The 14,942-nt window shown below is 41.5% G+C and overlaps 1 protein-coding gene across 1 annotated transcript in view; it reads right to left on the reverse strand.

Annotated features, from left to right (window-relative positions):
- Nucleotides 1-10,792: 10,792 nt before the first annotated feature.
- LOC122811966 (V-type proton ATPase 116 kDa subunit a3-like) overlaps nucleotides 10,793-14,942 on the reverse strand; it is a gene marked incomplete in the record, with an annotated part of 518,494 nt that continues 514,344 nt past the window's right edge. The window contains 1 exon segment of the mRNA XM_044084165.1: nucleotides 10,793-12,172. Coding sequence (XP_043940100.1) covers nucleotides 12,079-12,172 — 94 coding nt within the window.

Here is a 14,942-nt window from a genome sequence, read left to right on the forward strand (position 1 = left end):
CGGTAACACCTGACTGCTGTGTAAGTGTTATGTCATCACCGTCAAGTAACAGTGACATAGTGTGCTGTTTGCACATGTCATGGTAGGATGGCGTGTGACACACCTGTGAGCCGTCCCCAGCAAACATCCATTTACACAGGTGGATCACCACTTTATGTGCACACATCCCTCCATAAGTGATGTACAACCAACCGTACTGTCAGTATGTCACCATATACAGGTGTCAATGATGGGGCTGCATTGCGACTGCATGTTGTAGTTAGGCACAGATGAGTTATGGACATCAGCCACTGCACATGCATGGTTGCTGCATGCACAGTAGAGATTGTACATGTGTGTTGGTCCTACATGCATCTCCTGTAGCCATGTTTGTATGCATTGCTATTGGTGGACATGTGTGTTGACATACATAACACATGGACTGTGGTATATCATGGGTGTCATGGGTGACTAGTACAGGGGAATGTGTCCTCGGTCAACACTGCTATCTCCTGTACTGTGAGCATTCAACAGACATGGACCCACCTTCCATTTGCATGCGTATGATTGCTTAAGCCACTTGTCTGCACGGGGGACAGCAAACACTATGCTATGTACATATGTGTTGTGTGTGTGGTCCATGCACACATCCACTGCAATCACATCTGACATATCCAAAAATGTGTGTTCATTGGTGTACAGCAACACTCACCTGTCACAGCTGTGTAAGACCCAGGGCCCCTGGTATGTCTTGAGCTGACCTAGTCATGTATAGTGGTATCATTGCAATGCATAACACCTTTTGGAACCCTGTTGGTACATGTGTACTCTGCATAGTTGCTGTAGACCTCTGTACAGTCCACTGGTCATGTGTCACATGGAGTTGTGGTAATGTATGGCTGTGTATTGCTGCACCAATGACATGGTGATGTCTTGAAGGCTACAGTGCAGACTGCAGAGTGTACGTTTGTGATCTGCACCTGTGACAGCTGTGATGGCACCTGAGTGTGTACTGGTCACTGCATGTGAGTGTCCACCCTGTGCGTGGGGACAGTTATACCTTACTGTGCCCTTCTGTGTTTAGACTCCATCTGCATGCAAGACGGCCCTTTGCAACTGCTAAGTGTGTGAGCATGCCCAGTATGCTGCTGTGTAGATGGACACACAGGACAGTCCAAACTGAGCCCTTGCATGTTTAGACTCCATCAGCATGCAAGACGGCCCTTTGCAACTGCTAAGTGTGTGACCGTGCCCAGTATGCTGTTGTGTAGATGGACACACAGGACAGTCCAAACTGAGCCCTTGCATGTTTAGATTCCGTCTGCATGCAAGACGGCCCTTTGCAACTGCTAAGTGTGTGAGCATGCTCAGTACGCCATTGTATAGATGGACACACAGGACAGTCCAAACTGAGCCCTTGCATGTTTAGACTCCGTCTGCAAGCAAGATGGCCCTCTGCACCTGCTAAGTGTGTGAGCATGCCCAGTATGCCGTTGTGTAGATCAACACACAGTACAGTCCAAACAGGCATGTATTACTAAGCATGTGGCCATGGCTAGTGACACCTTGTGTCGGTGATGTCCCTCTGTGCATGGGCATGGCCATTGACATCCTGTATAGCAATGGTCATCCAGGCAACAGATGTCCATTTTCAACGTCACGATGGATGCCTACAGTGTACACACTGGTCGACTATGTTGAAGGGTGTACTGTCTGTGGTGCATCCCGTGTCTATGTATTGTTGTTGTAGTGCTCCGTAAATCTTTAGTTGCCCCGATCTCACCACTGCCGTGTGTTTGTCTACGTCTACCGTGGGACAGTAATATGTCCGTATGCTTTCAGACTGATCACTCTCTATACAATCCCTGTCGGTGTCCTTGTCTTTGCGGATGACACACACCTAGAAGTATGCCTCTGGGAGTGCTGTGTTCAGTAATCTTGGTAGCGCATTCTGTAAATGCGTCATGCTGTAGTGTAATAGGGTAGTTAGGTGTATGTTCGACTCCCAGCCCTGCCGTGTGTGTGTGTGTGTGCGCTTCCGTCTGCCTGGGGACTCAGTCATGGTATCCATGGCGTAATCAGTCAGTCTCCTGACTTTCCCTAGGACAGATCATAACACGCCTCTTACACTGATGAGTACTGACAGCAAACATGTGACACTGCTCCGGTAAGATTACAGTGTTTTATTCATACACTCATGTTGTCACCTATCTTCTACTCAGATAGTCCCCTTATCCTACACTACACTGTAGAGGCTTGGCCCATATGGCATGATGACATATTGTGATTGACTATCCTCAGCCTCACTTGCATCAGATTGCCTACAAATGCTTGGTTACATCTCTGACAGAGCGCTTCCACACAACCAGTACGCAGTAGCCATGTTGTCTCCAGCTTGCCATTCATCTGCATGGTGAACTAACATCTAACTAAACCTACATTTTGTATGTATATTATACATATTTGACTTGTTTTGAAGCGCAGGGCATTCTTGTGCTGCTACGCTTCCACACCGGAGATCGGGGGAAGACAACTACAGTTTTATTGATATCCAATGGACAATTATGCCACTGGCCTTATATTTGGACATTGGCATGCTTCTTCGACTGTATTCATACTGTATTTGCAGCTGTCATTGCTCCGTTTAGCAACATGCAGAACGTTACTCGCTTAACATCTGGGTACATTTCTGCACATAACTCTGCTCTTGCACAGACAACTTAATGTTTCATGTATCGCATATTTACATAATTTGCATAGCTTTCACCTACAAATGGGGTATGTTGCAAATCCCAACATTGTCCGTGCAACGTTCATGTTATGGGTGGTCTTACATGCCCCTACAGGGGTTTGCTGAATAGCTTGGCAGACATCTTTCCTTGCTCTACTCTCACTCTACTCGTACACGCTGGAGGCTTCGTGTATCATGGCCTAGGCTTTGCTGTGTGCTATGTCTATTTGCGGTGTATGCATGGCTGTGGGTATGTTGTGACCTGCTACGTCTGGCATTTCTACAGAGCAGCACCCACTGTCACTTGTAAAGGTGACAGCCCTATACATACTTTATATAGACTGCTGTGTCATTTGACATGTCAGCACATACCTGCAGTCAATACTGACCTTCCTACTGCAGCACTTTTCATACCTTCTGAGTTATCTTGCAGTCGATAATACTGTTTCCTCTGACATGTATCTGTTTCTGATACGGGATATCATTTTATTACACCAATACACACAATATATGGCGGCATCACAGGCCAGATGCTATTACATTCCTACTGCAGGACACACCCACCTAGAGGGTTGTATTCCTCACAAAGGCCAACAGGTGCTTATCCACACTTATTATTCTATCATGTACCTTATGTGTTCGCCGGTATTTGCACTTTCCGTCAGTGGCAGAACTCACGTGCGAGTGTGGGGGACTGGACACTATCGGGGACACTGCACAACACCCTGAGGGACACATTTCTTTTGATTCTATTAACCTTCCACATTGACTTTCACAGGGCATACGTTGTCATTCACATTTGTCGAGGTACATGCTTTTGACTTGTACATGTTTTGTCATTTGTCCTGATGTCTTTCTTCTCACCTGTCCACCTAGTATTACTAGTTCTGTACATTTATTTAGGATGGGTTACCTTCATACCTCTCACCTGTACACATTATGGGTAAATGTCCCGAGGTTTGATCTATGATTTTGTTACTTTTTTCATAATAATGTGCCTTTCTGGTAAATTACTGGCAAGGCATTAAGGAGTGTGAAGTTAGATAATAATGACTGACATTTGTATTTCATGATTAATAACCCTCATAACATTCATACTCCTGACTATGCCATTATTCTATCAACATTCTGACTTTGTCTGAGGTATATTTAATATAGTCCCTATTTGTATTTCATGTACTATGCCTTTGTCCAGCTGTCTTATTCTGAAAGGTTGGAAGGTATGGTTAACCATCTTGGTCGTACGCATGTCCATCCATGATAATTGCATACATGACACTGATAAGTCCCTACATCTTCTCCCAATGGTTTACACAATATCCAGTAGATGGGGTTCTACCTTTTTGGAGAATATAGGCATGTGCTATACCCACATAGATATATTGATCACTCCCATGGGGCAGACCTGATAAATCTGTGCCAGCCAACACCTAGGCCCATTTCTGCATACCCATGTTTCCCATACCTGACACCCCTCCACCGTACTCATTACACATATTTAATGTGAGTGATAAAGTATGAAGACACTTCTAAGCACTCTCCGGATATCAGGTCGTACTTCATACATTCTATCAACCTATGTGTTATTACCCTTGCACCTGCTACTGTTGCATGAACAGCTATATCATAGTTGCAGCTGTGACTCCTTTGCATCGATGATTATTGGACACACTTAGTATGGGATCAATTTTTGGGGTCCTGCAAAGGACACCTATATCCATGTTTAAAGTGTAGAACTTGCAGGTCTATCACACTGGTACTTTCCGGGCAATGGTTTGGAAAGCAACAGTGTATTCACCTTTCATGCATGTCTGTCTGTCTATCCATAATAGCTATGCCGTGACCTATTTATGTACGTGTTATATCTACAAGGACATATGTTTATGCTTGTTGTGTATATATCTATTAATGTATTGTGTGTGTATAGATATATATATATGTACATATATATAATTATGTCCATATATGTCTGTACATTCCTCATTTCATAAATTTCTTTGGTTTAAGTCTGTGAATATATGTGTATACACAGATATATATATATATATATATATATATATCCACATCATACCTTTCAACTGTACAGATTTTCGCCGAATGTACAGATGTTTGCCTCTCATCTTTGGTCTGTTTTTCATAACCTTGTGGCTATCTGGCAAATTAGTGGCATATCATTAAAGACTGACGTTGGAAAATAATGACAAGCATTTCAGGTTACGAATTCATACCCTTCAGAGAATCCATGCTAGTGAAACACACCGGTTATTCTATCCACGTTCTATGTTTGTTAGGGCAATATTTGGGAATTGTCCCTATTTGTACCAGTTATATATATATATATATATATATATATATATATATATATATATAAAACGTGGAGAAAGCAGCATTCATTTGCTATGCTGTGAGCGGATTACACACGCGCAGGCGCACTTGCATATCCTTATTGTGGGTTACGTATGTTTAATAAATCTTGCGCTTACGTGGGCTTTCCTAATTGTGACCATTACAGTTACATATCTGTATTCCGGTTTACGGACATATGCAAAACACACGCTCACCTTTACATATTTAAATGTGTTTACAGCACAAACGCATTCATTACACTTTAAACTTATATGTGCTGTGGTCGTAGTTCAACCGGGACTGCATTCACATTGGCCGGATGCTGGAACCACTATTCTATTGGTGTTCTGCCTCATTGATATGCATACCCATAGTACTTAGCTGCATCAACATATGCCTCACCCTCTTCACTAACACAGGCATCCATTCTCCTGCTGGGAAAAATGCGGTACTACATATTACACATTCCCTATTGCCTACTGCTGTGGACCCCAGCTGCATAGTTAATCACTCCAAGGATATGCAGAACACCAAGGCTTATAGTCCTGGCACATACAGGTCTTTGATTGTCAGGGTGTTCATGTAGTGATCTGGGTTTAGGCTTGTCCGCCTGGTGAACGGAATTTCCCTGGCCGAGTTCAAATGTCAGACGAAGCACATGGACAGGGAGTTTCCCTATTACGAATTTTTACCTGTGTTTACAGAAACAGGTGTTTGGGTACCTGTCAGCAGCTTATTCTGTTGGCAATACATATTATGGGTGGGTTTGTTACAGTCCATACTCCACGGTGAGGGGTGTTCCCATTCACATTTGACTATTTCCTGTATTCAGTCATACAGGGATTATTATTTTGGACATGAAGTGACTACAGGTATGCAGTTGTACATTAAACAAATGTGAAGGGTTGTTACTGTAAATATGCACGGACCTCTGTAATACGCTGTTGTGTTCTGGCAAAGCAGTAGCTAATCATTAAAGACTGAAGTCGGAACATGATGACACAGTTGGGTTTCAGAATTCATACTCTTCAGGACATTAATGCAAATGTGCAAACTGTTACTCTATCAAATGTCTATGTTTCTAAGAGCTATCTTTACAAATTGTCCCTACTTTTGGGCCTTTGTCTCACTTTTATTCACGGCTCTGTCCAGATATGTTGCTCACACAGGTTGACAGGTATGGTCGGTCATGCCTACGCACAGTAAGTGTCCCTCACACTTGATCAGGGTTATCCTGTTTACGTCAGTGTCTTCATCACCCTTATGCCGTTTGCCACTATGCGAATGTGTGCAATATATTCTCCCGTCGGTACAAGTGCATCACGGGCAGGTGTTTTATCCTGGGTAGTAGGTTATGCATGACCACGTAGGGCTGGACAGTGTCATGGACCTCTACTGCACATTCTGACTTATGTCCAGATATCTACATGTTTGCCACTATGCAAATGTGTGCAATATATTCTCCCGTCGGGACAAGTGCATCACAGGCAGGTGTTTTATCCTGGGTAGTAGGTTATGCATGACCACGTAGGGCTGGACAGTGTCATGGACCTCTACTGCACATTCTGACTTGTGTCCAGATATCTACACGATTGGACATCGTGTCTTCATACCCATTCTACTATTTACACAGGTTACTTATCCCATGAGGGATATCCCAAACATTTGACATGACCAAAACAAGACAGATTCCGAAGATTTTTCTGGCATTATGAAAATGTGCAGGGTGTTTTACATGCAAGGGATACATGGTTTGCAATCCTGGAACTGCCTAGGGTGACACTACCTACTACATATGCATAGGGGTCACTATGTGTAGCTGTGTCTGCAATAAACCAGTAGGCCAAGTACGGCTGGATTTGGTGGATGTTCTGGTACAGGAGCGGGTTGTGTGATGTGGAGGGGATGCTGGGTTGGCCATTATGCATCCAGGTGTGTTGCATTTGTTATGGCCAGTTCCATCAGGACCAATCTGTGGGTATGTGACTGTGACATATCTATACATTTGTATTGCACATTTCCATATTCATATGTTTGTGGGATTGTGTTCTACACTATGGCCTGTCTGCTTGTCTTGCAGCTGTTTCTACATGTGTTTGTGTTTCTTTCAGCTTCACCCACTGCTCCCTCATACACCTCCCGTTCACCTTTTCTGCATACGACACAGTATCGCCTTGGAGGATTTTACCATTACCCATCCACCCCACACACTCAGATTCCTCACACCCCATAGATCACTACTTTGGTTGTTGGCCCATGACACGGCCAGAGTAACTCATTTAATACCCTACATGTGTCAGGTACCTTTATGGTTGTGTGGACTACCCTGCCATGTTTGCTTTCCACATGCTATACCTCAAGCACATAGGTACGCGCCCATACTTAACTTTCATTACTTGGTTGGTATACCCATGTACTACCCGTTCGACTGTGTCACATACAGGTTCGGCTTGTACCGCTGACTTCCGGATTTTGCCAGCCTGTTGTACTCATTGGTAGGATGGCACCTTTTCCTATGTCCAAGCTATTCCTTACACATATCCGACTGTTGTGGACAATGCCTCCCCACAGTCAACGGTAGGGTTTCCACCTTTTCAATTGGCCACAGTGGGACATCTGCGGTGAACACATCACATTTTACAGGCCGACACATACCCACGGTCAGTTCGGCAGATAGAACTTGCAATTCTTGCCTATATATAAGCTTATTCTTGTAGCATTTTAGTGGCTTATTCCGTTTCTTATGACATTTATGTAATATACGTACAGAGAAACTGTTTAATGCAACTATTACATAACATCTAAGGAATAATTTTGTCCTATAATCTCTGGACATTTGCCATTTTTACAAGTTTTTGTCAGGACACATCTGCCCACAGAGGGACTGTCACTCGCAAAGTGGGACAGGTGGTAATCGTAGTTGATGGTACGGATCATACTGTTCCCTTCGGCCTACATGTGTCCTTATTGTTGTAGCTGTTTATATGCTCCTTCTGTTTCGTTTACATGCGTATTCTATTTCCTATCACATTTGGTATGTGAAATACGGACATACCTTTTGTATGTGACTATTACATGCCTTGTGGGATATGATTCGGACATACGGTCACTAAATATATCTACATTTCTCCTCATGTATTTTGTTATGGACACATCTGCCCAGCTATGTACCCTCCCTCACATTATGGGTCAGCTGGTGACCCTCTCCATTAGGCTGGACGTACCTACTGGTGGCACGCTAACATATGATGCATTTCACTTCCACATGGTATGGCTATCTATAATACGTTGCACTACGGGCACACGGTTTTCCATGTCATTTGTTCAAGGGTTAAGGACTCGTTACTCCCTACCGTGCATTTGTGTTTGCTTCATTTTCTGTTTGCAGGAACTATCTTGCATGCTTTTCATATGTTTCTGTATCCACAAACACTGATAGGTGTGATTACTATTGCAGGCGGAATTTAATATTCAGCAGTTTAGGTTGCTCATCGACAGCCGACATTGACATGCCTCTGTGCACAACTTCGATATGTCCCATGCACTCGTGCATGTTTCCTATGCACATGGCTGTGGCGGCTGCACGCCTTCATTAATATGCATATGGCGCTACTACTCCATATATACGCCACACGGCCGGCGCAAGTCTTACGCCGGCCTTGCACCGAGCTTCATGAATCCCAGGGGCTATTTTTCCATGCAAGAAAATGTTTTAACTTTTTGATTTCAGAATGCAGGACAGATGTTAGTTCCGAGTGTTCCCAATGTAAGGCACCAGTTGTAATTATTATGTGATACTGATCAAGTAATCAAGATTGGGAGTGATGAGGGGGAAGCAGAGAAATACTGTGGATAATAGAGTTTATCCTTTTTTTACTGACAGAAAACCACTTTCAAAACAATCTCTTTACAACTTTATCCAAAGATATGCGACTCTAGAGACAGCTATCAATCAATGAATCAATGAATCAAATTTGTATAATGTGCCCCATCAAAATCTAAAGCTCAGTATGGGGGGGGATTTAGAAACACAGGATAGCATATAAAATCATCAGTTGTACAGTGTATAAATTAAATAAACTGAAAAATATGATGAGAAGTTTTCATTCAACAAAGGGTTAATACTGCTGGTCAAGCAGACCTTCAAAAGATTTGACTAAACATATCTGCTTTTAGTTTGGATGGAAAATGATATTACTGAACACTTCATCTTCTGGACAGGGAGTTCTAACATTTTGAAGCAGTCACTGAAAAGGTATGAAAGCTAATTGCAGTTAACTGACTCTAAGGAACAACAAACGCAACAAATGCAGACACTTGTAAGCAAAAGGCAGGGGCTCAACAATTTTTTAGGTAAACAGAAACTATTTTTTGCAGTGCTTTGTAGGCGAGGCCAGGAACGTTAAAGCAATATGTCATCTTGCAGAACTGCGCAAATATGTTTAGCTCCAACCAAATGTCCTCTAGAAGTACTCTGTATCAAGTGAATTCAATGCAAGCCACTAACTGAGAGTCCCATGTACGAGGTATAACCAGGGTTGCCAGACATCCCTATTTGATTGGGACTGTCCCAGGATCAGTAGCCCAATCCAGAGTCCCGCACTGCCGGTTAAAATCCTAGCGAAACAGCTTCTGCTTTGCAATTTATGACTGGCCCGCAAACCGTTATACGAGCCAATCATAAATTGCAAAGCAAAGCCACTTCTGTTCAATGTGAAACAGTGAGCTGTTTTAGTGTTAGCGAGCAACAAGGGAATTTAAGTTTGGGGAGGTTACAGTTTTAGGATTAGGTAGGGAATGGGGAACCTTAGGGAAACAGAGAGGGAGTGGAGGTTTAGAGTAAGGGACAAAAGATTCGGGTTGAAAACTGGGTGGGAGGTTTAGATTCTGATAGGGCTATGTGGTGTATGTGATCGGGTGTTGGGAGGGCTATACAGTATATAGGACTATTGTTGGGAAGGCCACGTAGAAATGGGAGATCGGAAGTCACAGCACTTGCTTTTTTTGAGTAAGATGCAGTAGCGGGTGTACATTGAGCTACTAGCAAGACAGAACCTGTAGTAGGCCCCTTTAAAAGCTGCTTAACACTTTGCTTTGCCAGACTTCTGTTCATGTGCTAGTGAAGTGTATTGCCAGCTTAAGATGCTCTTCTGTGCTATCTGCGGTTATGTTCTAGTATGTTCTAGCACTAGAGCAAATAGTGATGGCAGGTGCTTAACAAAACATTGTTGGCATCTTTCTTATATCAGAAAAGTGCTTTACAAAGTTATATTTTCTCCTGAATTCAAATGCATTCACTTACTTTTTAGAGCACAGAAAATGTTCTCCCATGGAGCAACAGCAGATAAGTAACAGAATCCTTCTCATGGAAGATGTAAAGTGATTTAGTAACATACAAGCTGTACGTAATTTATTGGCTAAATGACATCAAGTACTCTCTTAGATCATTTCCTTATAAGTGAAATGGGTAGTTGGCGTATTCTCAATGATTCAGCATTTATAAATGATGGGTAAGAGAATTTTTGGCTACCACACATCTGATTATACAGCTAATACCAACCTAGGATATCACAAATTAAAAAGGAAACTAAAAGGTTACACAGATGATCATAAAGTACCTTTAAAAATCAAAGACTAACAGCAACTAAAGTGCTTCTCTCACCACTGTGGGAATAATCAGAAAAGAATAGGGCTTACCCTTAATTATGGAACACAACAGACAATCACTGCATTGTATTCATAAAAGTATAAAGGACTTTTATTTGAGTTGCATGAACAAACACCAATATTTTTTTTAATATCTCAAGTAGTACAAAACAATCAAAAACAATATCTGTAATAAAAGTGTCCCTTCTGACACTGCCTGTTCGATTTTGCTGTTAATGCCACCCTCATACACATTTTAATGTTTAGAATACAGGAAACACATTCAGTCCTTTGGTCAGGTTTCTGGGATGACAGGCCACATGAATGATTGCAGCAAATTATCAATCCTGGGGTCAGCTAGAAAGGCCAGAAGTGGTTGGTGGCTGAGGTAAAGGGTAGACAGACAAGAAGAGTGGTTAATCTACACCACAAAGAAGAATGGAGTGATCATATTTGGTACAACTGTGTGCAGCAACAGGGAGGGTCCAAAGTGATTATTATTGGGTCTGATGAGCAGTCACTTTCCGGAACTTCTATTATCCACAGAAGCCCTGGAGGAGATCATCCATGATAACAAGGTTGACAGACAAACTGACAAATATGGTTACTGCTGAGAGTGATAGAGAGGTCAGGCATATCTGATACTACTGCAGGTTAAATGGAAACAATAAGGAAGTGATGGCAGGACACTCAAGGGTTAATGTACTCTACACTCTGTACATAACTTGAGTCGCGGCAGAAGGTTTCTGTGAAGACAGACATCATAATTAGTGTAGATTGTTAGATTATGGATGGTACCACCCTTGGCAGATTCAATTGGATGTAGCACTGCAACAAAGAAAAATCTGACCTTTCCTGGTTTGCACTATATTTACTGGAACATTACAGGTCTCAAGGCTTTCTTTGAAATATGTGAGAAGATATGTTTTAACAAATGTTTCACTCAGTGAAAGAAATGGTCATTCTGGAAAACATGGTTAGCATGCACACTGTAGAGGGGGGATGTAGGTATTACTGAGATTAAAGGGGTTACTAGAAGCATCACTGTTGGTACTGAATACATTTAGATGTTAGGGTTGGTCAGAACACAAGATAAATACATAAACAATTTAGTGTCCAAAGATCTGAGGGTCACATTACACTGATGTTGGAAATAATGGAGTTCAACTGGCCAGAATCTGGAGAACTGGAGTGGATTACACAGAACACAAGCTGACTGAGGTAGCCTGCCACAATAATGTGTTAAATCAAAGACAAATAGCAGCATGACAGAAAAATCAATCATCGGCAATTATTTTTCCACACATACTAATTCCCTTTTTCTTTTGTTACTAAAGTCCCATAGGAGTTTAATAGTAAAAAATGCATTTTCTTCTTCAGAATTGTCCTGTGCTTTCAAGCATGGCACAAAAAGAAAACGGGGTCAGTCTGTAACCACATCCTGTGTAGAATTTGTTCTGAAATTCCACCCTGAAAAGACAGGAATAAAGACATTATTAAAGCTCATAAACATAAAAAAATGAAGATCAGCAACACTAGTGTGTGTGTGTGTGTGTGTGTGTGTGTGTGTGTGTGTGTGTGTCTAGATTTGTGGTTCGCAGCAAACGATTGACTTCAGTGGTATGTTTATCTGATCTGTTCCATTGTTCAGACTGGAGATATGAGGAAACACAAGTTAACATGCAGGTTTACCACCTTTGCCAATTCCCTAAATAAGGCATATTTTCCTGAAAACATAGGTTTAGGGAGAGGCCTCACCTAGACCAATGTGAAATATTTTCAGAATAAAGATGCAGATATTTTTAGAATATGAGTTATAAACACTACACTTTGCTGAAACTCTGAAAAAAATTTAATTCTACCAGAATGTCAGGATGTGCCTTTTTTCACATTACAGAATACAACTGTGAAGTTAAGATTATTGTGTAGAAATCAAGCTAGGTGATAAAAAGCTGAGGGAGACCAGAAGGAAGCGACGAATAAACAAAGTCTTTCAACAAAAATTACAGGTGGATTTTGTTGTACAGCAGTGAATCTGTAGAGGCAGCAGAGGATGGTGAAGTAGACTGAATGACAGACGGTGCAGAACAGGAAGAAGTTTGGAAGGATCATAATGAGCAAAATCCAGTCTGGGAATCAACTTCAAAATGCCGTCAGTAGTGGAGGACATCAGGATATATACAGTGTAGTGACAGAGACATGGGTGGATGAATATAATGATTAGGATGAGGTTACTAGGGATACACACAGATGCCAGGGAAGGAAAAGCTTGGATGGAGGTATGCCAGATTATGTTACAGATGTGGCAGCATGTAAAGTTTAATGGGAGAAAGGAAAGGCAGAAACAAGACTTGGCAGAACAAGCATGCTACAGGTAAGGCTGAAACAAAAAATGGAAACCTGCACCAGATACAACAAAAGACAACGAGACTTGAAGGTAGAACAGAACACTGGAAAGGGATAATTCGAATACAAATCCATCATTGGTAGACTGGAAGGCTCAGTTACTTAAAACTGAGAAGTAAAATTATTTTACTAGAGGCACAGCATCAGAGACATGCTTCTTTATGTGAAGGAAACAATAAAAAGTAAAGATAGTTAAATATGGAGCCAATTATTACTGAAGGGGTTTGTAATGTGATTATCAGGGCCTCCCATTCCAATAGTGACCATGCATGAGTAGGAGAAAATGGAAGATATCTAATTTATAGGTTTGGGATTACAGGAGTGTGAACTATGAGAGAGAAGGGAATATGGTGAAAAAATCGACATGAAACTGAAAGAGTTTTAGAGGAGTAATAAGAGTGCAATAAAAGACTGACAAGACAAAAAGAGAAAGAAGGGCCAATAAAAGACTGACAAGACAAAAAGAGAAAGAAGGGCCAAGTATGGTTGTAAGATGGTACTGCAAGAAAAATACATGCCATATAGGATTTAATGAAATAATGAATTCCACCCAAGGGCGCCTGCAGGCAGGTGCAAGGGGGTGCACTTGCACCCCCCTGGAATCGACTGGCCAGGTGATTAATTTTCTTCTAATTTAAAAAAAAAATGTTTAAGGGCGTTCTTCTTTAAGAATGCCCTTTGCATCCAGTCGTACAAACGGAACAGGTACTTGTGACCTGTTTTCATCTTCTCCTGGTGCTGGAACCGTAGTTGTAAAGACCTGTAATGGAAGACACATGCATGCGCGTGCCTGAAATTTAAACAAAAATGCGCCTGATCATGGCTGTCTGCCTGCCATACTCAAATACCCACAGGAAGGCTGCTCCTTTGAAAGGCAACACCCACGGGTAAGCTTAAGGCACCATCTGGTGCTCTGTTTAACATTTCAATAGCTGGTGTGCCTCCGTTTAACTTTATAGTAGCAACTTGTAAATTATAACTCATTTAACAGCTTTATGTATGAGTTTTTGAATACACTTAAAAATGACAACGAGGTGTTTAAGGCAATTGTTGCACAGAAATATTCTGTTTTATGGAATATTTTATGAAAAGGAAAAAGAAACTGGAAATTTTTGGGAATGATATACATTTGCTGCGCAAAACAAAGAGCATATGGAAAGTAGGTATTCTGTTATTTTAGGAAAATGTAAAGAATGGTATAAATCCATTATGAGGAAATGTTATTTGACATATGTATAGGATGGACTAGCAGAGGAAACGGAAAAAGGGAAGGTATTAATAAAAATACAAGTGTGGTATAAGTATCAGCAAGAATGATAGCTTTTTTTTATTAAATCCTACTTTGAATATGCCTCATGTTAAATCAAAAAATGAAATATACCAGAGTGGAAATGTTATGTGTGAAGGATGGCTGCCTGGTGGAAGAAACACTTCATACTTTTAAAGAGTCTAAAAAGGAAGGTACATTTTTTTGGAAAATGTGGCAAATGTTTTAAAGTTTGATTGCACAGTCTTACTTTTGAGATTATATTATATGGTGTACATGATAAAGTAACTTTAAAACATTGTGGTGGACAGGGTTTTTATGAGATTACTGTATAGCAAACAGTGGGATATAAAAGGTATGGTGAAAAATGTTGTGACTTGCATGTCTCCGTTTAACTTTTATAGTGGCTGGGGTGCCTCTGTTTAACTTTTTAGGTGTGTGTGTCTGTAAAATGCCCCAGTTACTCCTAAATAGTGGTTATGATTGCCTAGGCTCAAACCCCGAGCCTTAGGTACAAAGACCTGCATTCTCTACCCACACCACCACAGCTCTCAACTGTCTACATTT

This window comes from Protopterus annectens, chromosome 9.part0 (assembly GCF_019279795.1).
Source record: "Protopterus annectens isolate FY-2018-M chromosome 9.part0, PAN1.0, whole genome shotgun sequence".
Lineage (NCBI taxonomy): Eukaryota > Metazoa > Chordata > Ceratodontiformes > Protopteridae > Protopterus > Protopterus annectens.